We start from the raw sequence: 25,768 nt of genomic DNA on the forward strand, positions 1-25,768 counted from the left end.
CTTACTATGTTATAGCGATATTGATTATTGTTTTACATTCTATAATCAAGTATACAAGTTCATAATATAAATAATTATTGCTAATTTTATACTGGTGTATAAACCAAGTTTTAGAGCCCTCACGATTGATAACGTAAAATAGAGATGGTTTAAAATATTTAAATAATCAAACAAAAAATACACTACATTAGACACTTTAAACTGCTTATTTAAAGTTTTCTTAAATTTCTTATTCATGCAATATATTTATAGAATATTATTCATAGCTAACTTTTTTTTATGTGTAGAAATATGTATATATTAATATTACATATTTGAAATAAATAAAATATATTTAAAAATTTACAAAAAGTGATGTTTCGGTGATGTATTTTAAAGTAATTAATGTATGATGTAATATAAAAATTTGAGGCAAAATATAGAAAAAAAAAATAATTAATCATACATTTTGAGAGATAGAGTAGAAAAATTATGAAAGTGGTCACTACAAAAAAGAAGAATCATTGATATAATCATAAAGGTAATTTTATCCTATTGTCAAAAAAATTATAATATAATTTTTGAAATAATAATTTATTAACTAATATATTCATAAAAAAAAGATTATTACTCTATTATTTAAAAAAACATTGTTATTAAGCACCAATAGTTTTTAATATTTCTAGATATGTCACCTTACAATTAGCTAGCAATACTTCCTAAAAATTATTACACATAACTATATGAAATCTGATACTTAGTTTAACCAATAACGATATTGATACATAAGAGAGTGTTAAGCACCAAGTTGATTAGAGCATTTCTCATAATTTAAGGACCATCTTATTACAATCAATGCAAATATTTATTATTTCCCAAACTCTTATGAGTTCTTTCTCAAACAGATTCACTAACTTGACCCATTCCAAATCCAAACTATCTACTTCCATATTGCCAATTGCCATACCAGCTTGCACATGTGAAATTTTGGACAGTTTCCATTATTAGATTGGACCACCACATTTCCCATTCTTTTTTTCTCTCTTATACAGTATACACTATACACCCTGTTCTGTCAAACTCAATTCCTAATATCAAAATGTCTTTAATTAGTACTTATGATAATCTCTGCAATCATAATATCTTTTCCTCTGAAATTTTTGAAAAGGACAGTGGTTAAAATTTAGGTAGGTTAGGTAAAATTTTAAAATTTACTAATTGAAAATGTCATAAAGGAGAGTGAGTGTCTATATGACTGGAAACCATTTATGTTTTGTAGTAATTATCACTCTTTTCACTAATTCATCCCTAATTTTTCATTTGCTACTACATTTGAGGGTAGCTTGGTTCTAAAGTTTTTTTTTTTTTTTTTTTTCTTGGTTCTAAAGTTTTTTTTTTTTTTTTTTTTTTTTTTTTTTTTTTTTAATTTAAGCGTTTATATATTACAACCATGTTTTACGTGGGACTCAATCCAGGACCTCCAACACACATACACACCCACCTATGGCCACCTGAACTAGCCTAAAGTGGTTAGCTTGCTTCTGAAAGTTTGATAAGCATCTCTATCATTTTTCTGTTCATCAGATTTATTTATTTATTATTTTTTGGGTAGAAAACATTACAACTCTCTTCTACAAGTTTCTTGGAGTGAAATGACTTCTGGGTTTGTTTTAGAAAAAAAAAAGGAAGATATACCATAGCATAGAACTATTGAGAAATTGACAACTCAACAAAGAAAATGTCATTCTAAGCTGAAATTAAGACAAGTAATGTCAAAAGTTGATTCCCACCCAAGTATAGGTTTCCACCATTTTTTTCTTTTTGGCTAAAAACAAATAATCTTCACAACCCACCTCTTCTTAAGAATCAAATTTCGTTTTGGAGTACTTAATTTTGGCTTGTTGTCAAATGTCAAAAGCACCTTTTTACTGTAGAAAATTACAAAATAAAAAAAGTAGTGGCACTCCAAAACATACTTCTGTCAAAAGCTCCTAAGTATAGTCAACAAAGCATTTACTTTTGGAAATGTGGTCTACTCAATACCTTACCTTGTTGGGTTCAAAGAAAAAGAGACAAACAAAAAAAGAATCAGAACAAAGGTAATGAGATCTTCTCATATAAGCAATCAAAGCACATTTAGCAATTAGCATATAGCCTAAATATTCTCATGTACATTCAAATACAGAACTAATAATCAACAAGAACAAACACAAAGTGGAAAAGACATACAACCTCATCTTCATCATTGGACAAAATCTGAGTAACTTAAAGAGAAAAGGGGGAGAGATTTTAGGTTATAAATAGTTAAATACAAGAAAAAGAAGGTAAGTTGTTCGGTTCCATTGTCCTGCGAATATCCTCATCATTGAAGTTACAAATTCTTATTAGAAGAAAATCGAAAGAATAACAAGATATGTACCTATTGTTCAAGAGGCATCCACTCTAGTTCTAGCTCTAGTTCTCCAGATTCCACATTTTGAAGCTTGAGTGACACCTCTTGTTTTACCTTCCCATCAATAATGTTGACAGTGCTATCTTCTATGAGTGCATTGTCACTTGACTTCAACCATTTTCCAATCTGCATGTTTCCAAACATTCCCGCATCACCGAATGCCATTGCTGAGGTTATCAAGGGTTGAAGATCAACTTCGGCTTCTCCCATTATGTCGTCCGCTGAGAAAAGGTCATGATCAAACACCCGCTGCAACATCGAAAGACCAATGATTATCACAATTTTCACTAAGATTTGATCACAGTATTGAGTCATCAATAAAACATATGTGCAAAGAATTCTAAAGAATACAAATGCAAGTTGTTTGGCTGTGTTTTCAGTTTTCAGTTTTCAGAATTGTGTTTTCAAAAGTAAGAATAGAAAATAGTTTTTTATCATTTTAAAAATTTAATAGTGTTTGACACAGGTTTTTTAAAACTGTTTTAAAATTTTTCTTACTTAAAAAAAATTCGATATTCTACAAATGCAATCTACATTTTCTGAATGTGAACGGGTTGAGATATATTGCCAGAAACAACAGTATGGAAATCAACAAGAAAACACCTAAGCTCCCGATCCATACTATTCACAAGCAAGAAGGGGTCTCTTACTATTTAGATTCATGTAGATTAATTTTGCGTTCACAAGCATAGAGAAAAGCAAGTCTAACAAATTTGAAATTTGAAAAAACATATAAAATATACTTACCAACTTTAAGGGTCCGAATGGCTGAGGAACCGAAAGCATAAGTTCCTCATTCCAGACTGGATTCAAATTGCTCTTTGCCACGGTCGTCTGAACACTCTGCAGTATCAACAACTTATCATGATCACACAATTAATATGGCCATCTAAATTATCGAAAAACTTCAATTATTTAACAACAACAAAACCAGCTTGAAAAATCTGATAAAAAGGTGATAGAAATATTCTTATGAAGATGATTCTCTTATCACACGAAACAATTAAATCATATTTATAGCAGCTAATGAATAAATTGGCTTCCAACTAATACTAAGCTATTGTTCAGGTTCTCATGTTTTTCACTTAAAATGTTGGAGTGATAAAATTCAACATGACATTGCGTTCCGTTGGAAGGAATGAATACACAAGAATATAAATGGGAAAGAGAATAGGAATGGAATAAAATTTAAAATGATAAAAAAAATTATTAACTTTTTTTTCATCGAATGGAACAGTCATTCCACCAAAATAGTGGAAAAGACATTCTATTGGAATGACATTCTAGTACTTTCAAATGCAATCAAGCATAGGAATAGAATGAAAATGAATTCTTTTCCTTTATTTTCTATTTCATTACCTCTAACCAAACACAACCTAAGGGGGTGTTTGGTTGGGAGTAATGAAAATTGGTGAAGACATGGTTCATCCTTTAAGAGAGAGTAGATGCAAAGGTTCAAAATGAAGATCTGCAAGAGGCCCAAGCGAAGATCGACACTCGAAGGCTTGAGGAGAAGCCTGCAAAAGGAAATCCCATCGAGATGGCAGACTTTCCAGCAGGCACATCGTAAGGCTAACTGCAACAGACCGGGAGGTTATGATTCCAGTTTTGTGAATGTAAGAAGTGCAAATAGTGGATCACACAATGAGCCTTCCTTGATGAGGATGACATGGTGATGGCACTCCTTAACTCACAGAATGATTGGTAATAAGAGTGGAAAGGAATGGAATGAGCAATTTGATTCCTTATTGCTTGTTTGGCTTTGAACAATTTTCAACCTATGCTTTAAATATTTTTAAACTTTTGTATAAATTTCCGAGAATATTTTTGCACGCACTTTGGCTAGAAAATGAGTTTATGTTAGTTAGAGGAATCTCTCCTCTAATTTGTACTCTCTTGTTCTAACTAACTAATAATAATGTTATTCCTCACCAAAAAAGAAAAAAAAAATGAAACCGATAAAAAAAAAAGTATTCATTTTCTTCTTCATCTTCCATAGGAATGACCTTTCTATCCATTTATAGGAAGATAACACTTTAACAATTTAAAATGAAACCAAACAAAGAAGTGTGAATTGATTTCAATCTGTTCTATTACATTACTCACAACCAAACATAGCGTAAGGGTGTGTTTGATTGGGAGTAATGAAAATAGAGGAATGGGAATGAGAAATAGAAAGGGAATAAGAATGGAATAAAAATAATATAGTAAAAAAAATTATTTCAATGGAGTAGAACCAAACAAAAGAATGAAAAACAATTCCTTTCCATTTCATCACCCTCAACCAAATGTACCCTAAGGCTATATTTGGAAGTTGGATTTGCGTGAGGAAAGAAAAAGGTAGGAAAAATGTAGGAAACAAAAAGTGTGGAGATCAAAAAAATTAATTAATTTTTCAAGTTTGATATGGAAAATTTTGTTGAATAGAGTGTTTTTCTTACAATTTTTCTTTCCATACCAAAATGAGAATTTACTATTTTTTATTTTCCACTTTTTTTTTCCTACATTTTCCTTATCTATTTCTTTCCTCGCCAAAATTCAACTTCCAAACATAGCCTAAGAGTATAAGTATAGAAAACCAACGTAGGTGAAAGCGATGCACTTGATGGAAGCATAGACATAAGGATTATGCAGCAACTGCTACATAATCAGGGTTATGCCTCCATTTCTTTAACTACCACTTTTCTTAACCACAACCATTACTAGTGCTTTATTGCACTGTGCTCATTTCTTTCTTGCATAAAAGAAGCTATATTTCATCTACGTACACATTGTAAGCACACTACACACAGGGTTGAGTACTATTAAAGGGGGAAAATGTTAGTATTAGAGCAGATATGTTAAGAGTAGTTACAACTACAAAAAAGACAAAGGGAAGAGAAAGAAGACCTGTTGCCCAAGATTTAAAATGACATAAGGATCACTGGACAGCATATCTCTGACAGCTAAATTTTTGCCTCTTATCACTTTCACCTTCAATAAACCAATAAATTCCACCATTCCTTCCTGTAATTATATTCAACGACGGTCAGTTGTACAGAAGCTAAGCTGCCAAAAAGTTCATAATTATCATTAAAAATCCAAAGAAACAAATAATGTGGTAAGTTTCATCTCTTATTTTCATGGTTAAGACTGTTGCTGGTCCAGTCAAGTTAATGAAAAGCTCAAATACCACATAAGTATAAATGACTTAAACTACCCGGGTGCTTGAAATCTTCAGTTTTGATGAAAAAGTGAATCATTAATGTACAAATCTTATCAACATCAACATTATTCTAGGGAACCATCACAAAAGACAAACAACTAAGGCAATAACAAACTTACCAAACTATGTGAATTTGAACTCCGAAAACTATCCATAAGCTTCCTAGAGAAACTCGATTGAAGAGAGGTCTTTGCAGAAGAAATGGATGAAATTCTCAAGCTAGGTTTCAAAAATTCTTGAAGCTCATATTTTGACCTATGTGAAGTATTACAGTTTTGATAAGTACTCTCTTTAAGAGTAAAGAAGATCTATAAGCTGAATTCATCATGGCGTAGAGTTCAAGATTATATGTCATGTTTGACAAAATAAGTTTGAGCTCACCGGATATATTTTGAACGCTCATCGTGACTAGCACTTGGTCCTGGCTTTTTAATTCCTTCAGGAATAAAAGCCTCATAAATTGAGTTAGCAGAAGAATTTCCTCCAACTTCAATCATTGAATCAATTTCATCATCAGACCATTCATCCAATGTCACAGACAAGACCTGAAGAATTCAAGTTCATGTTATTCAAAAAGGTACATAAAATTTGTTACTTACTATGTTTATAACAACAATAATTCCCTTACTCTATAACTATGACAATACACAAGGTGAGCCAGCCAGTATAAAAAAATTACCTTTGAGATATGTGAACCAAGGCTTCTGTGTACACCACAGCATTTTAAGCATATAAAAACTCCAATATTTGCTGACCTGGAAATGCAGTCAATCTCTTGTAAACTTCACATGGAGAAGAACATAGGATAAAATCATGAATTTTTAGTTGTTCTCACTCATCCACCTCTTTTCCCAGAACAACTTTATGACAGAAAACACCTTTTTCACAGTTAACATACAGTATCAGTGTATCAAGGTGACAGAACTTACGCCCACTTAGGATCTGGTGCACCACAATCAGCACATACACGATTATCTTTTTCATGCAATAAATCCTTTAATCTTCTTTTCCCTGTAAAAGAAATGCATAGTACCAGCTACTTTATGGAAAGTTTCAAGTAAAAAAGCTGCACATAACTATATAAAAGAAATAATAACAAAAACTTTTCAGTAATATGTGTAGAAACGAAACCAAATAGAAAGACAATGAGAAAAGTCCAATCATCCTATTCTACAAAAATCATGTCCCTTTCAATAATTTTCTCTCATCTTGTCAGAAGTACACCATAAACTCTAATATCAGATAATACCCTTCTTCAAATAGTATTTTCGAATCATGGAAAACCCTTCATTAATGCAGAAAAAACTATATCTTGGTGGGAAAATCCACAAAATTAAAGCACCTTTGACTGTAATCCTGCTCTTGCAGCTGCATATAATATGGTTAGCCTAATAAAATAACCTTTAATGCAGATGAAAATCTACAACTACCAAAGTGCAAATAAAAACCCCACTTGGCATAGAAAACGATTACCCTTATGAATGAATAGCATTATTACATTTACAATTACAACCATACCTGATGAAGGTCTCCCAAGCTCATATGGACGGTCACCCATTGCTCTGCTCTTAGCCAACTATCATCCAACAATAACTCTCCTCTTTCAAATTGCCTGCACAAAAATCACCAAAATAAAAATGAAGATAAAAACAAGTCCACAGAAACAAGGAATGGAACGGCTTCAACATAGAACTACAGAAATTGTGGTGCAGAATCAAAATCATTTGAAACCAAGTAAAATTTCTAAAAACATGTGATCTTAACTTGAACTTGATATATGACTTTAGCAAAAGGAATCAGATTGGATTATCTAGCGACTGCATGTTGCCCAGAGATCATTACAAACAAAATAAAACTATACCCAATTGTCAAAAATCATTAAAAATATCAGTTTAGCCATATAATTCGTTACCTGGGTCGAAAGATTAGAAGGAAAAGAAAAACCAGCCCAGATATTTTGAGAGGAAATAATTATTTTTCCCTGTAACCAAACACATAAAAATCTAGAAAAGGACAAATATATATATCTACCTATATACGTAAGAACTTAATGCCGCAACCGTTGAATATAACAAAGAAAAAAAAAAAAAAAAAAAAAAACTTGATCAGAAATGACAAACACAAATATTGGGTGGATTCCGAAATTGGCAAAACCCCATTTGAAAGATTAATCAGTAAGACATTTCAAAATCTAAATTGAAAGATGTTGACAAAGTAAGAAAGCATAATAATAATTAAAAAATATGAAAGTGATAAGAAAATGAATGAAAGGGAAGATCTGAGGATGAAAGATAGTTATTTGAAAAGCATTTACCAAATGGGAAATTGGACGTGAGAGAGAATTAGATTGAGAATGAGAATGAGGATGAGAATGACCCCTGAAAGCCAAGGAGGAGATGGTGTCTCATATATTCTGACTCTCTCTTCTTTCGTACCAAATAATAAATAAATAAAAGAATGATCTTTCTCAGTTTTAAAATATTATTAATTATTGTTTATTACAAATTACAATGTGATTTATTTTTTAATATTTTGGAAAATGAGAAGAAGAAGAAAAAAAAAAGTGTAAGAGTTGGAATTGTCCCCTTCCTCGTGTCATCATCATCATGGTTGACATAAACGCTCGATTGGATACACGTGGCACACATGCTTCATCTTAGAACATCTCCAACCAAAATTTAGGAATATTTAGGTTTGGTTTGATCTGAATTTTAATTTTTTTTAAAACTAAACTAGTAATCAATTAAATGTTTAAATTATACTAAACCAATCCAGTTAAGAATAAATTAGTTTAGTTCTAATTGTGTGGTTTGTAATTCGTAAATATTTTGATATTTTTTTGTTAAATTATTTTTACTTTAAAGCTTATAATACGTTGTTGACTGAAGTTTTCGACAACTAATAATTAGAGTTGTATGAAGTTAGGCATTAATGATTCTTAGTCTACGAGTCACTATATTTATGAGAGTTTTTATTACAAAGCTCTCTTGGTTGATCCCTATTTATTATTGGGGTATTTATAGGCTCATAATGGTGGTAAAAGACCACTATTGTCGTGTTCAATTTACACCATACTTGGCTATTTCTCAAATCTGATTTAAGGCATAATTGCTTATTTTATAATGGGTTTTAGGTTATCTATAAGTGTTTGGTGGGATGTGATTTATTCCTTATCTATGACTTGACAGCTCATTTATGCAATCGCTGATTGATGCCTGGGGGCTCATGAAGTCTGGGAGTGATGGGTTTGAACCCTTAAACACGCTAGTCAGCGTAAGGTGTTTGATGATCTTCTCCATGCTGCACTAAATGCGTATACAGTGTTTTGGTCCTTGAGTGACATCATCTTTCACTACTCCTCTCCTATCATCCTCCAGATATGCCTTACTCACGGAGAAGGTCAGGCGAGGGATGTTCGCGGCCTAGCTGGATACTTCCGGAAATGACTAATATGTCATTACTTCACTTTGGAAGTAATTAGGGTGATGTGTCTCGCACCCGTGGGTCCTACTGCCACATGGCCACTCTTGAATGCCATGTATTTTGAGAGAAATTCTAGGCAACATTTACCCCCAAGTCTTTTTTTTGCAATTTTGTAAAATAGAACTTGCGATGTGCCTCCTGAAGCAATGATGACATGCTACTCATGACCATTTTAAATGCTACTCATTATCTTCCCTCATTTTTGGCAAAACAATTTGATTTCTTATTCGACTCTGATGCCATTAATTGCAGGATGTCATACAGACATTCAAGTGATGTAACTGTCCTTTTGGTTTTGTCCACATGCCAACTGCCCCTAGTCGTTGGATCACACGATTTTTAATTTTTGAGTGAGGACCGTTGGATGACTAACAATTCACGTTGCCTCCGCTAGTTTATAAAACTCCTCATTCTTCTTCTTTATAGCTTTTACTCTCACATTTCTCAAAATCTCCAAACCAGTCGAAATTCCAGGCAGCCCAGACTTCCTTCTACTCTTTCTCTGATGTTGCCAAGCTCAGTTTTACTGGCGTTTCGTATCAATATTTGCAACTGCTCGATTTTCTTCTATTTGTAAGTTACTAACTTCAAGAGCTTTTTCTTTCCCTTGCTTTATTTCTGTAACTTTATTTTGTGATATGCTGGCATGACTGTGTTGTTGATATGCATGACTGTGTTGTTGATACTATGTGTGTAATTGGGGGAGTTTTCCCAAGTCTTGTTCAATGTTTATTTTTAGGCAAGAGATTTCCATGTTAGGGCTAGTAGACTTCGCCCCTTTTGTTTTCTTTCCTATCATCTGCACCATATCTAGACTTTCACTAACTAATTTCTTTATTTTTCTAATTAAAATATAATATATTTTAGTCCATTTATTTTAATTAATCATTAATGAAAAATTTATATGATTTTTTTTTTGAAAGGAAAATAATAATTTTATTAACCAACAATCTCAGTTACAAGACAATGTAACAAATCGGTAGGAACAGACTCCATACCAAAACGACAACCAGGAAATAATGTAGAAGCTCGTGCAAAGTTGTGAGCTACCACATTAGCTGATCGTTTAACAAAGAAAATAGAAACATGCTTTAGTTCCGAGGAGAGTCGTTTACACTCATCAATGATTTGTCCAAACAAAGATAACATTTTAATTGAACTTCGAAATGCTTGAACCACCATGAGACAATCTGTTTCAATACTAGCTTGCTGCCAGTTTTTCTTCTTAATCCAACTCAAGGCTTCTCGGACCCCGATTGCTTCAGCGACTTCCGGAGTAGCAGCCCCTTGGAAGTGTTCAGTTCGGCCTTCGATTAGGAAACCGTGATGGTCGCGAGCTACCATACCGATCCCGTGGCTGGTTCCATCCTCAAAAAGAGCAGCGTCAACATTGATCTTGATACTATTTTCACTTGGAGCGGACCATTGCTCGACCCCATCACCCGTCTGAAAACCAGACCATGATGACTCAATGAGAGTGCTTTGAGCATTTGTCCATTGATCAAGATAACCTCTAGCTAACACTACAATTCCGTCAGCATTTACCACCTTTTTTTGCCAAACAAAATCATTTCGGGTACTCCAAATCGCCCAACAAAGTGTTGCAATTAGACATCTTTTACTTGAATCGGCACCAGTAAAAACCCGAATGCACCAGTCAAGAAAAAGAGTGATATCGGGGGTGATATTTGTACCAATCCCAACTCGATCCAAACCGGTTTTATGTGTGAGCAAGTGACCAAGGCATGTAATATAGTCTCTTCTTCCTCTCTACAAATCGGGCAGAGAGAGTTAACATTAACTCTCTTCGTTTGCAGCATACAAAGAGTAGGAAGGCAGTTCTTACCCACACGCCATAGAGTATTCTTCACTTTAGGAGGGATTTTTAGGCGCCACATAGTAGCCCAGAAAGTTGATGCAGCATCTACATCATTATCCCATCTACCATTAACTTGTTGGAGGAGCTTGTAGGCACTTTTGACTGAGTATATACCCGAAGCTTCATATGCCCATGTCAATGTATCTTTAGCAGCCGATTGTTGCAAGGGAATTTGCACTATCAATCTTCTATCTCTTTCCTCAAATAAATCTTCTAAAATTTCCATATCCCAACCTGTGTCATTCATCTTCATTAGGCTATGGACTTTAGCATCAATTAAACTAGGATGAGAAGTAGAGACATAAGGATTATCAGAACAAGGCAGCCATGGTTCGTTAAGAACATTGATTTCGGTTCCATCCCCTACACACCAACGAAGCCCTTTCCTTACAAGTTGTTGCGCTTCCCATACACTACGCCAAACAAAACTAGGATTGTTACCTAGAGAGGCATCAAGATAAGAGTTGTTGGGGTAGTAGCGAGCCTTAAAAATCTTGGCCACGAGAGAGTCGGGTTGCACTAGGAGTCGCCAACCTTGCTTGCCAAGAAGAGACAAGTTAAAATCACGAAGGTGACGAAAACCCATACCCCCTTTTTTCTTGTGAGTACACAGTCGGTCCCAAGAAAGCCAATGGATCCCTTTCCCTGACTTGTTAGAAGATTGCCACCAAAACTTTGTCATAATTTTCTCCATCTCCCGAGTAATGTCGATTGGAATTAGGAACACGCTCATAGCATAGCTTGGTAGAGACTGAGCCACAGTTCTTATTAAAATCTCTTTCCCTGGCCGAGAAAGGAATTTTGCTTCCCAACCTTCAATTCGTTTTTGAACTCGCTCCTTTAAGCCCAAGATATAGACTATTCGTCCCTGCTATAGTCATGCCGAGCCTTTGGCTAATATTGTTACGAGTTGACAAGGTTGTGTTAGTGTTGAAAAAAATAGAGGACTTAGAGTAGTTAACTTTCTGACCTGAAGCCTCTTCAAATTTGCTCAACACCTCTTGTACTCTTGTAGTTTCTTCCATAGTTGCCTTACAATATAGATAACTGTCATCCGCAAATAACATATGCGATATTCGGGGGGCACCATTTGCAACTTTGCAACCATGTAGTAAACCACGTGCTTCGTATCGTCGAAGGATCGCTGAAAGGCCCTCAGCACATAGGATAAAAAGATAAGGGGATAATGGATCTCCCTGTCTAATGCCTCTTGAAGGAATGATGGGGCCGATTTCGTGTTTACCATGAATCACTGTATAGCACGCTGAAGAAACACATTTCACTAGACGCCTAGTCCACCAGTTTTCAAAGCCTAGCTTACGGAGCATGGCTTCAAGGAAATTCCATTCTATTCTGTCGTAGGCTTTGCTCATGTCAAGCTTTAACGCCATGAAACCATCTTTCCCTTTCCGCTTTCTCTTCAAATAATGTAAGACTTCAAAAGAAATAAGCACATTATCTGAGATGAGTCTACCTGGTATGAAGGCGCTTTGATTCTCCGACACCACTCTGTCCATGAAAGGCTTCATGCGATTAACCACAACCTTAGTTATGATTTTATAGGACACATTACACAGAGCAATTGGCCGAAGTTGGGTCATGTTCTCGGGTTTCTTATTCTTCGAGATTAGGACAATATTAGCATCAGCGCAGCCCTCTTCAAACTCTCCAGTAGCAAGAAAATTGTGAACCATTTGAATTACATCCTTGCCTACAATTGACCAACTTTTTTGATAAAAAGCTGGTGTCATACCGTCTGGGCCTGGGCTTTTGTCGGGGTGCATTTGAAACACTGCTTTTTTGACCTCTTCTTCTGTAACTGGCTGGCGGAATTCTTCATGAGCTATTTCAGGAATGGTGGTGTTGACACAATCAATGATCTCTTGAAAAGTACCTCATGCCGATTGGAAAAGATTGTTAAAGTAACTAGTAATTTCCATTGGTAATCCATTCTCCCAATCTACCCAATTACCATGGCCATCTTGCAACCGGTCAATCTGATTATGCCTTTTTCGAGTAGTAGCTGTTTTGTGAAAATAGCTACTGTTTTGATCCCCCTCTTTCAACCATAACTGTTTTGAACGTTGTTTCCAGAAAGCTTCTCTTTGGTCAAGCACTTTAAACAATTGTTTTTTTACTTCACTATATCTCTGAACCGAGTGAGAATCTCTCTTGTTTTTCAGGTTGGCAAGTTCAACTTTACACTTTCTAATTCTCAGTTTAAAGTTACCTGTGATTTCTTTTCCCCATGGACCAAGCACATCGGCACACTTCTTTATTTTTGCTGCTAGATTATTGTCGACTGAAGCATCCCAACAGTCTCGGATAATCTCAAAGCACAACGGCTCTTTGAACCAGGCATTTTCAAATTTAAAGGTACGGCCAGGAGTGAATTGTTGAACAATGTCGGGTTCCAATAGAATTGGGCAATGGTCAGAAGATGATAATTCTAAATTGGTGAGAACAGCAAGAGGAAAAACCTGGGAAAAAGTTGGAGTGATCAACGCTCTGTCAAGCCGCACCTCGACCCAGTTTTGAGTGCCTCGGCCTTTCTCCCATGTAAATGGATAACCCGTCAATTCCATGTCTTGTAAATTACAGTCCGTCAATGCTTGTTGGAAACCAGTTATCAACTGGTGCGGATAACGTCGACCTCCTCTTTTATCTTCTTGTCTCATCACATTGTTTAAGTCCCCGATTACACACCATGGGAGATTGGAGTCTCTTGATAGGAACCGAAGGAGATCCCAAGTGAAATGCCTTCTGTTTCGAACTGGTTCCCCATAGACCCCCGTTAGCCTCCACTCGCCTCTCTCTGGTGAAGAAACCATGATGTCGATATGGTTAGTTGAGTAACCAAGAAGTCGACCCTCTGTTTGAAAACGCCAGAACATAACCAAACCCCCAGCACTTCCTTGGGCTTCCACAATGAACATTCCTTCAAAGCCCAAAGCACGGCCCACTCTTTGCATTTTACTTTTGTCACTTTTTGTTTCACAAAGGAAAATAAAATTGGGTTTCTTTTGAGACACAATCTCCTTAAGGAATTGAAAAGACCGCTGGTTCCCAAGCCCACGGCAATTCCAACTTAACACATTCATAATTCCTGGCGGGTCTGTGAACCAGAACCCGCCCCAAACAAGTTTTTTGTACTACCATTTGCTTCAGCATCCATATCCACATCTATTACATCTGTAGGCCCAGTGGTATTTTTCACATTTGTCACATGTCCCACGTTTTCCATAACCAAAAGCCCACTTTGATTGGCAAAGCCCATTCTCCTTCTCTTATTTTCTATAATAAGAAGAGCCTCCTCATTATTAATTGGATTCGTCATATCAGTCCCCCCTTCTTCAGTTTGAAATTGCTCATTTCCCACACTTTCCTTATTCGGCCTCTCATTCAAAAGTGGGAAATCCTCTTCCATATTTCTTGTAGCTTGATTGGCTGCACTAATTGATTTATTTTGATTGAATCCCAGATTTTGTGCTTGATTTATTCCATGTTGACCGCACCCTGATTTGCTGCTTTGTTTGGCTGTCGAAGATATAGCATTAATGGGATTGGATACAGTAGAGTGGCCGGAGGAAGAAGCACCGCCGGTCTTCGTGGCAATTCCTGGTTTCAACCATCTCGCACCAGCAGCGTAATTCCTTCGTCTCGGGGGTGCTTTCATCTCTAGACCATAAGGCTTCTCTAACTGATCATAGGGAGTATCAAAGAGACGATCGCAAAACCTCTCGGAGTGTCCAAGAACTCCACAGATGAAGCAAAAGGTTGGAAGGTCCTCGTACTTGAACAGAGCATGACAACTTAATCCTCCCTGTTTAATCAGTTTCTTTTTCCTTTTTAGTGGCTGAGTGACATTGATTTTTACCCGAATCCGCAAATAGTCCCTCCATACACCAACAAAGTTGTTAGGATCCGATTTGACATATTCCCCAAGGTAATTACCCAGTCCCCGAATCACAGTTTCCGACATAAAACCCGTTGTCAAATTGTGAAGCTGTACCCAGAAATCAATTCGATTAAGTGGTACTGATCTGGGATTTTCGCCTTATTTGAGTCGCTCAAATAACAAAGGAACTCGGTCAAAAGTCCATGGGCTTCCTTCCTTAACCCGTTCAATGTCCACTTCATGATAAAATTGAAACAAATACAGATTGTTCTCTAATTCTTTCACATACATTCCTCTCCCCGGTTGCCATAGTTGTGCCATTTTATTTTGCATCGCTTGAAAATCAATCGATCTGTGAGTGAGAAAACGTCCCACCAAACACCATCTATCGTCTATCTCAAAGGCCTCATCATGTTCCCCTTCAAATAGTAGTCCCTCTTCCTCATCTTCTTCAATGTGCAGGGCTGCATATTGGTCTTCCAAGTTGGGATCGGTATTCATTTTTACAAGACAACAGACACAAAAGCTAGACAGTATAGCCAATAGAACCAGTTAAAAGACCACCAATACAAGAATAAATCCTTTGATCGACACAGTAATCAATCAAACATAAACCAGAAGTACATTCATACACTCAGACCAGAGAAAATCAAACACTCATACCATGTCATACGACAAGACTTATGCTACAATCTTTTTTATTTGACTTTATTTTGAGGAGGATATTTTTAGAATAAGGGAAAAGTTAAAAAAATTTATATGATTTAAATTGATCTAAAATTAATTAAAATAATTAATTTTCAACTTTAATCTATTTTTCAAAAAAAAAAAATCAAAATTATCTGCATTTAAATAATGTAATTTCAAATTTAAAAAAAAAATGATTCATAAAATAAAATAAAATAAATTTTGAAAATTATTATAATTTAAGTTGGTCTGAAATTAAAATTTCTAACTTAAAAATAATTTTCTATTTAATTAAATATTCTGAAAATAACTAATATGTAAGTATCAAGAATAAAATCAACTTAAATATTTAATTTCCAATTTAATTAAATGTATTAAATTCGTTTATTTGCATCAAGCTTTCGAGGGGCTCATTCAAGACTTACTCTTACTATTAATCAACAGAAAATAAGAGCTTTGGTTTCGACTCATCAGGATAAAGGTAAGCAAAAGAGATATTTTCGTCGTTTGTGGATCACTCGGCTAAAGTATCTTGAATAAAATCAACTTAATTATTAATTCTAATTTAATACTGGAAAAAATATTCAAATTTAAGTTGGTCCAAAATTAATTTCCTAATTAAATATTAGAAAATATAATTAGTTACTAGAAATAACTATCTAGAATATATCTCAATTAACTAAGTATTTTTCTAAATTTAACTTTAAAATATATTCAATGAAAAATAAATTTTATATATTTAAAAGTTAATTATGTTCCTAATTCAATTTTAATTAGGTTAGACTAATATAATTAACCTAATACAATTGTTTAAATAAGGCAAATGAGCATTCACAATTGGGGTGGTTCATGTGAGGGAGGGCTGGATTCAGTATGTCGTACCCACTACTATGGCACCCTAACTCTCACACAAGGCCCAAAGGAGAGAAATTTAACCTTTAAATAAATAATTGTTATTCATTGAATAAGCCCAATTCTAATTGGGCCTAAATAAAATTACTTGGGAAATTTGAATTTCCATACCTACATAACTTTATAATTTTTTTCTTAAATGCATACTTATTAAAATTTGTAATGTATGACTATTTTACCAATTTTCCAAAACTATCCCTCTCATTTGTAAATGCTCAGCCGACTCTCACCCACCATCAACCCCAACCCGAACCACCTTCACCCACGAAAACCCTCACCCACGATCAACCCCAACCCGAACCACCCTCACCCACGGCGTCGACTACCCTCACCCACGATCAACCCCAACCCGAACCACCCTCACCCACGAAAATCCCAACCCGAACCACCCTCACCCACGAATCTCAACCCCAACTCGAACGACGGTCGAAGCCCAGGTCACCGCCGGTCCCACGATTCCCAGGCCCCTCATCACCGACGGTCGAAGCCCACGAATCCCAGCCCCCCTCTTCACCGCCGATCCATCAGTTCGAAAACAAAAAAAAACAAAAAAAGAAAAAAAGCCCCAGGTCCGATGGTTGGACCATGGGGTCCGACCAATCGGACCCCATCGGACCCCATGGTCCGACCATCGGACCCCATGGTCCGACCATCGGACCCCTCTCTCTTCGTCTCTCTCAAATCTAATGAAAAAAAAAGCCCGGTCTGATGGTCGGACCATGGGGTCCGATGGGTCCGATTGGTCGGATCCCATCGGACCCATGGTCCAACCATCGGACCCCTCTCTCTTCGTCTCTCTCAAATCTAATGAAGAAAAAAAAAAAAAGCCCGGTCTGATGGTCGGACCCCATGGTCCGACCATCGGACCTGGGGTGTGGGATGCCGAGATAGAGAGAGAAAGAGAGATGCTGTGAGAGTTTGAGGGTATTTTTGGGGTTTTGAGAAAAGTGTCATATTTTTGTTAGTTTAAAATGTATTGGTTTAAGAATAAAATATTTTAGTTTTTTAAGTATAGAAAATCAAATTTCCCAATTACTTATGTGAAATTTTATTTTTTAGCAACCTAGTCCATTTAATTAATTAAATTTAAATGGGCTTCCTATATGCATCTAAGCCCAAAAGCAAACATATAGGCTCACACAGGTCAAATGATTTAGATGGGCCCTATCATGTTACTAGGTTTACACAGATGAAAGAAATTGCAAAATTTACCTGTTACAAATTATTTATAAGATCTATTGACAATTGAACTATGATTAAAATCAGATCATTAGATCTGTCAACAAGTTAATCATAGCAATTAAAATTAAATAAATAATAGATTTGTAAAAAAATTTTGAATAAATAAGTAATCAAACATTACAAACCAACATGTAACAGATAATGGAAAGTAGGTTAAGATATTTCTATTTTAAAAATTTAAAAATTGAAAAATATCTTAACTAGAATTTAAAATTTAGGTTGTTAGAGAATATTTGAAAAAAAAAATCAAAAAACTAACAAATCTCTTAAATATCCTAAATTCTAACTTAAATTCAAATATCTAACCAATTTTCAAAATTTTAAGTTTATTTAAATAATTTAAATTAATTAAATATCTAATAAGATAATACAATATAATATCTTGAATTTTAAAATTTAGATATTCCTAATATTATATTCTTAATCTTATAATTTAATAAATTAAATATTACAAAAATAAAAAATTTGAAAAATAAGATATTTTATGGTTAGGATATTATCAATTTTATTTAAATAAAACAAAATATCCTAAGTTTGAAAATTTTATGGTTAGAAACCCTAAAATTTCTATTCAAACCTAAATTAACAAATTTTCAAAAAAATTCATGTTATTTTGCCAAAAATTAGTTTTAATTAAAAAAAAATATTTAATAAGATAAAATGTCAAAACTAACATTTTTCAAATCTTATAATTTAATTTAATAAAATATATTTTAAAAATAACAAATTTTTTTAAAAAAAATATATGGTTAGCAAATTTTTGAAATTCAAAATAGATTATTTCTAATATTATTAATATTTTAATATCAAAATAAGATTATTCAAATTTTAATAATAAAATAGATAATATCTGATCTTATAATTAAAATAAATAAAATAATCAAAATTTCCAAAAAATTAACCATAAGGCTACTTTTGTGAAAAAATAAATTTTCAAATTCAAAACCTACTAATATCTAAAAGTAATTTTTTTTTTGACTAACTGGAAAATTCATTAATCAAAGACCAATACAAGTTACAACAAGGCCACACCTAATCGGCCCCAACCACACCCCAGCTGCAACAAGCAGCCACTACAACAGAAGGCGTAAATACATGCCTTTTTCAGCTTGATAAATCTTCCTATTCTTTAAACTATACAACCTGTATTTAACTAATTCTTTAATCTCATTTACAATCTTCAATATAGTTAAACAACTACTATTATGCACACAAAAATTCCTATTTTTCCAAATCATGTACACTGTGGCAGCAAAGAGCATGTTAACCACACCAGAAATCTTGTTAGAAAACCAACATCGCCACCTATTGTAGTCCAGCGACCAGGCAGCAACACCACACCAATCAAAAATCTGCTTCACCACCTCCCTAGAGACACAACAAGTGAAAAAAAGATTATGGTGGCTCTCCTCTTCACTCCCACAAACTGGATAGAGACTAGAGTCTAAAATGATGTGAAACTTATGAAAATTATCTCTAGTAAACAAGTGTCCATGAACCACCTGCCATAAGATGAATCTATGCTTGGGCAGAGTAAGATTACACCAAATAGATTTGTAATAGCTATCAATATTCAGCGTTATAGTCCCCAAATACAATCTGGCAGCAACAAATTTACCTTTCCTTACAGCTGTTGTCACCATAGGCTTGCTGAAATGGCTTCTCAAGTGACAAAGTTTCCTCCAATACCAACTTACATCCCCTTTCAACTCATAATCCCAAAACTCAGCACCTTTCATATAGATGTTGTTGACCCATTTGACCCAAAGAATGTCATGCTTATCCATAATAGCCCAAACAAACTTCCCAAGAATAGAACGATTCCAAGTTGTACCATTCTTGAACCCGAGACCACCAAACGGTTTGGGAAGACAAACCTTATCCCAAGAAGCCAAATGAATTTTACTTCGGTCACCCTTAACTCCCCAAAGAAAGCCTCTACAAAGCCTCTCAACCTCCTTTATAACACTTTGCGGAAGGATGAAAATGCTCATCCAATAGTTACGAAGACCAAACAACACCGAATGAATGAGTTGAATACGTCCCACATAAGATAAGTGTTTTGTTGCCCAAGTAACCAGCCGCATTTTTATCTTTTTTATGATAGCATCACAATCTTCCCGTCTCCACTTAGTAGGCCTAAGGGGCACCCCAAGATACTTGAGAGGAAAAGAACCCTCACTAAATTGTAAATCATCCAAGATCGCCTCTTTTTCAAGCATATTAACACCCCCAAAGTACACTAGAGATTTATCCTTGTTAGGAAATAAACCTGTAGCTTCAGAAAAACATCCCAAGGCAATCTTCAAATGGTGAGCCGCCAAGACAGAGCCCTTGCTAAACAGAATGAGATCATCTGCAAAGCATAAGCTGATCAACTGGAGGCTTTTGCACATAAGGTGGAATTTGAATGTCTTCTCCGAAGCTTCTTTTAGTAATCTCCTTGAAAGATATTCCATTATTAGCACAAATAAGAGAAGAGACATCGGATCCCCTTGTCGAAGCCCTTTTCTCCCTTGAAAGTTACCATGCAATCTTCCATTCAACATAATCGAATATGAAGTTCCCTTTAGACACTTCATGATCCAATCAACAAATTTGGAAGGAAAATTTAAGCCTACAAGTAAGTCTTCAACAAAGCCCCAATCCACAATATCATAGGCTTTACTGAGATCTATTTTAATGGCACACCTTGGCGAAACATTCTTCCTCCCATAGTTCTTGATCAAGTCCTGGAATATCAAAATATTATGAGCAATGGATCTCTTCTTTATAAAAGCACCCTGATTTTGATGAACCAGCCACGGTAGAACTTCAGCTAGTCTTTTGCTCATGAGCTTAGTAATGCATTTGTATAAAGTTGAGCAACAAGCTATAGGACGATAGTCTATGGCTCTCATGGGATTCTCCACCTTAGGAATGAGAGAAATTACCGTTTCATTGAACTGCTTAGGAATCTTACCCGTATTAAAGAAATCTTTGATCGCTAGGCACACTTCAGCCCCAATTTCTTTCCACGTGACCTTGAAAAATTCAGAGTTATATCCGTCCGGCCCTGGACTCTTCGAACTAGGGATACTGAACAAAGCTTCCTTAATCTCCTTATTAGAAAAAGATTGGACTAATCTCAACTGTTGGGACAACGACAGCCAATTGCCAAGCTCCATGGACTCTTTGTCAAGCTTTTTAGTAACCGAACTGCAGTTGCCCATATAGCTTTTAAAATGATCAACATAATGCCTAACCACATCAGAATAGTTATCAACAATATTTCCTTGCATATCAACAAAGCTAGCTATCCTATTCTCTTCTCTTCTTTTCTTAATACAAGCATAAAAGTAGGCATTATTACCATCTCCTTGGTTTAGCCAAGTTACCTTACTCCTTTGGACAAGAAAACTATTCAGCATTTTTTCTCGAAGATGATAACAATCAGCAGACTCTTTTTCCTCTTTGATAAATCTTTCAACTCCCGGATGACTTTGAGCTTGTAATCTGGCTTCAAGGAACTTGTCTTTAGCCTTCTGAAAGTCCAACTCCACATTACCCAACCTAGCATGATTAAAAGACTTTAAGACATGCTTCAGCCGAGCCAACTTAGACCAAATCCCCAATAAATCAGCAGAGAAAATCGGTTTATGCCAGCTATCCATAACCAGATTCTTGAAATCACGATGCTCTGTCCAATAGTTGAAGAATCTAAACGGCTTTACACCTATCTCCACCATAACAGCCGAAGAAACAACAATAGCACAATGATCCGAGACCTCTTCCCAACTGAACGAAGCTGAAGAATTAGGAAACAAGTCCATCCAATCCTCATTCTTAAAAGCATGATCAATTCTCGAGTATATTCTATCCTTACTCCCTTGATTATTTGACCAAGTAAAGAAAGAACCCTGCCTTTTCAAAGTATCCACCATTCCCAAACTAAGCCAACCATTAAAATCTTCAATCTCAGCCCTTGAAACCGGTTTACCACCAACTCTATCCCCATAATTAATTAAGGAATTAAAGTCACCTAAAAGGATCCAAGGCTTGATCGGGAATCTCAGAGTAGCTAGGCCCTTCCATAACACCTTCCTCTCATCTAAACCATTCATCCCATACACAAACGTAACACAAAAAGCCTCCGTGTGACTAGCCAACTTCACATAGCAATGGACAAATTGGCTAGTTTCCTCAATAACTATCACTCTAGCAAACGTCTTCTTCCAAATTATTAACAATCTTCCCTCTATTGTTGGGCTATTATAGCTCTCCCAACCACAAAAAGTTTTAGACATCATTTCTTGAACCTTCTCACTTTTCAGCTTAGTCTCAACCAAAGCTCCAACCCCAATTTCCTTTTTTTTACAAACTTTTAGCACAGCCTCTTGTTTCTTCTCTTTATTGAGGCCTCTAACATTCCAACACATCACATTGCAGCAATTCATAAAAAATGAACCAAAGACCCATCTCCTTGTGTCCCACTCTCCCTATTTTGCAACATTTCGAAAGTATTCTTAGCTTTATGATGTTCTCCATGTTCCCTAACCACTTGCTTAGTCTTGAGAAGATGAGCTCTTTTTGGTGTTTCCCAACTCTCCTCAGCCTCTCCCACACTCACTACCCCAACCTTCAAAGCTCCATGACATGATTCTTTAACTTCCTCTCGGTCTCTCAAGTCCCCTACCTTCTGTTGAGATATAGCTCCATCCTTCTCCCCTTCCTTACCCAATCTTCCCTCTACTCTATTCTTGCCATCACCTCCCATATCACTAGCCTCCTTTGCATTAGTTTGAGCATCATTAACACCATTCTTTTCCTCACCAGCCCCAACACCTTTTGCATCTTTTTTAACCCATTGCTTAACCTCACCTTTCCTACACTCAGCCATAATATGCCCAAATCCCCCACAATTTTGCATTTAACTGGCAACCATTCATAGTCCACCCCCTGCTCAACCAATCTCCCTTTCTCATTAAGATAATGTATTACTTTCGGAGGATTATCAGTAATATCCATTTCTACTAAAACTCTAGCAAATTTGACCATAGTTCTATCCTTTGTAACTTTATCCACCATTATCGGGTTGCCTATAGTACTAACCAAAGCACTTAAACAATTCTTCCCCCAATATTGCAATCCCAAATCAGGTAAACGAATCCACAGTGGTACAGATTTAACAAGTTTCACAGCATCTAAATCAGTAGTCCAAGGTCTAGTAATTACCAGTTTTTGATCAAATTGGATGACACCATGCTCCAAGACGTGATCACGAGTAGCTTCATCATTAAACTTAACTATGGTGAACCCACCATTCATTCGCACAATTTGAGCAATCCCCAGGTTTCCCCACATCCTTCGAATAAAACCTTCAAAAACAGCAAACGGTGGATTCGCTCCTAGAACCATACAAATTACTGCAGAGCTCCAGTTAGCCGCCTGCATAACCACCTCCTCTGCATCAATTTGGGCTATTTTAATGCCTTCCTTAATCAACGGTTCTTCAAATCTCAGTCGGCCTTCCTGGTCCTGGAAATTTCTGGCCGATAGTATCCTCAAATGATTCTGAGATTGAGTCTGCAGATCTTCGGCCTCCACTTTGTCAGCCCAGTTTTGCTCCTCGTTAAATTCTTGCCCATCACCTAGGTCAACCTCTACTGTCTCTCTGTTCGCATCTCCTTCTTCCTCAATCGCATCTGCAACACCAGTTTCCTCTATTTCATTATCGACCCCAATCTGTCGACTATCTCCCTCACTGCGATTTCCAGATTCCACACTCAACTCACGAATAACAGGCTTTCGAATCGCTCGCCGCCGCTTCGCCATGGAAGGGGCCTGGAGAGAAAATGCACGCCGTATCTAAAAGTAATTTTAATTAATTAAAAAATTAATAAAAATTAATTTTATTGTGATAATTAGATTTTTAATTAGAAATTTAGATTCTACACAAAATTATACCAAATTTTCAATTTTATTTCAATAAAAATGATTTTTAGATAAAAAAATATGACAAAAACAATTTTAGTGCATAGGGGTATGCATACCCCTACGTGCGCGGATGGAGGAGGCTGACTGAGACAGAGGGCTATATGCAGCCTCAGTGGCCGAGGATGCTCGGTGTGAACAGCCCTTCAGACAGGGATGTGTCCGAGAATTCTCGGTCAGCTCGTGTCTGAAGGGGCATGCTGTCCGAGCGATGCCTGGTAACCGCGCGCGCACACGTGTGCATCCGATTTCAGATATTTTCATCCAAATTCAATCATAATTAATTCATAAAAAATCCAAATTGGAAACTGTAAAAGCCTAAATTCATTAATTTTTCGTCTACTTTTCAGTAAAAATATTTCTAGAACGAAATAAAAAAAAATTACAACATACATTGCGATTTCCATACAATCATCAAATAAGCACATAAACTATCATGAAACCATCCAAATCAACACAAATATCGTTTTAAATCCATATTTCATGAAAGCAAATCATTACCTTGGCTCTGAGGCCAGTTGTTGGATTATGTTTTACCAAGATCTAGATTTACTACCATGTATGTTGTTTAACATCATAAATATGAATTTCTAAAACAATATAATTTAAACACATATAAAGTTTGAGAAACCTTACAGTGGGTGCAGCAGAATTATAATGGCTCCTTCCGCTCAGATCTCTAACCCTTGTATCATGTCTGTAGCAGAGTATCACCAAGATCTGAGCCCGAATCTCCTTCTCTTGAATTTGGATTATTCACAGCCTTACACACTATGATTGAGTACCACTTGATGTGTGTGGGAACTTACTCTATCACTATAGGGTTTGAAATTATGAAGAGAGAAAGAGAGAAGAGTGGTTCGAATGGCATAAAATAGATGGCTCAAAATTTTGACTAAAGGCAAGTGTTTTCATCATCTTTTGATTTGAGACCATCACTATCTATTTATAGGCAATCACTTAGGTTTAGATTTGAATTATTTGGCATTAAAAAAATAAAATAAATGGTAAAATAGAGCAATAGTGGTCGGCCATAGGATGTGGGCCCCACTTTGCAATTTTGCCATTTTTCCAACTATTTATCTTATTTTCTCAAAAATGCTATTTTTCTAATTCAACCACTTAAATGCCAAAACTATTTATTTAATAATTAAAATTAATTATCAAATAAAATTGTTATTTAACATATTTATTAATTAGACTTAATAAAGTCTCTTAATTAATAAATAAACCCTAGAATCTCTTTCCTTAACAATTAAGCCCTAGCTTAGTGAAAATTCATAAACTAGACATAGTCTAATTTTAGAATTATAATTGATTAATTAAAATCAATTAACTAAGTCTTACAAGCAGTATTGTCTCAACTAGTATGGGGACCATGGGCCTATACAACCAGGCTTCCAATAAGCAGAACTAGAATTTACTAAGTAATTTCCCTAACTTATTAATTCCTTATTGCATCCACCATAGAACTTGGAATTGCACTCTCAGTCATATAGAACACTCTATATGTTCTTCGATATAGATACGCTATAAACATTTAACCATCGTTTTAATCCCAATAATCAAAGATCATCTATAGATGATTTATACCGAGTAGGGATAAATTTACCGTTTCACCCCTCAATGTATTTTATCCTTAAAACACTTAGCTTCCTATAAATGATATTTCAGTGAACTAATATAATCATTGAAATAAGAGCTCTTTCATTTATCTCTATTAAGCCAAGCTCGAAGGAAATCATCGTTTCACTTCTATGTCCAGATAGAAGCTATAGATTCCATATCTATGTTTAGCGCTCTCACTCAATTGTACTATCAAGTTCTCAAAATGTACGTATCACCCTGACCAAAAAGTAGGCTTAACTAACAAATCAAAGAACATAAATAACACTCTTGAGATTGAACCTAAGCATGTCAGGATTAAGATCTTTTGATCTAAGATCAACCAGTAATATTGACTTAAAAAGATACAACGGTAAGATTATAATATCTTTACCAAGATCAATATCAGTCCCAGTCCAATGTATACTCCATACATTTGAAACTAGCATACTT

At 35.4% G+C, this 25,768-nt stretch overlaps 1 protein-coding gene across 4 annotated transcripts; it reads right to left on the reverse strand.

Annotated features, from left to right (window-relative positions):
* Window positions 1–2,097: 2,097 nt before the first annotated feature.
* Window positions 2,098–8,145, reverse strand: LOC115697217 (ADP-ribosylation factor GTPase-activating protein AGD12). 4 transcript variants are annotated; one of them, XM_061118993.1, is made up of 10 exons: window positions 7,549–7,897; window positions 7,401–7,453; window positions 7,155–7,248; window positions 6,566–6,647; window positions 6,316–6,391; window positions 6,018–6,181; window positions 5,756–5,891; window positions 5,321–5,437; window positions 3,179–3,274; window positions 2,098–2,680 (listed from the first exon to the last, which is right to left on the reverse strand). In XM_061118993.1, the coding sequence occupies exons 3-10, from the start codon at window positions 7,192–7,194 to the stop codon at window positions 2,399–2,401; spliced, it is 993 nt and encodes a 330-aa protein (XP_060974976.1). In that variant the 5' UTR covers window positions 7,195–7,248; window positions 7,401–7,453; window positions 7,549–7,897; the 3' UTR covers window positions 2,098–2,398. The 4 variants fall into 4 exon arrangements, with proteins under 4 accessions (XP_060974976.1, XP_030479999.1, XP_030480000.1 ...); XM_030624139.2 differs by lacking the exons at window positions 7,401–7,453; window positions 7,549–7,897 and adding an exon at window positions 7,951–8,145; XM_030624140.2 differs by lacking the exon at window positions 7,401–7,453 and having other exon boundaries at window positions 7,549–7,789.
* Between the last annotated feature and the right edge of the window lie 17,623 nt (window positions 8,146–25,768).

This window comes from Cannabis sativa, chromosome 7, assembly GCF_029168945.1.
Source record: "Cannabis sativa cultivar Pink pepper isolate KNU-18-1 chromosome 7, ASM2916894v1, whole genome shotgun sequence".
Lineage (NCBI taxonomy): Eukaryota > Viridiplantae > Streptophyta > Magnoliopsida > Rosales > Cannabaceae > Cannabis > Cannabis sativa.

Bases quoted from the DNA above. Each gene is read 5' to 3' on its own strand.
- LOC115697217 (XM_030624139.2), bottom strand. From the start codon at position 7,194: ATGGGTGACCGTCCATATGAGCTTGGGAGACCTTCATCAG. The intron at 6,182-6,315 runs GTAATTTTTTTA...TGAATTCTTCAG, and splicing joins TTGGTTCACATATCTCAAAG to GTCTTGTCTGTGACATTGGA. The intron at 5,438-5,755 runs GTAAGTTTGTTA...ATATAATTACAG, and splicing joins GTTCAAATTCACATAGTTTG to GAAGGAATGGTGGAATTTAT.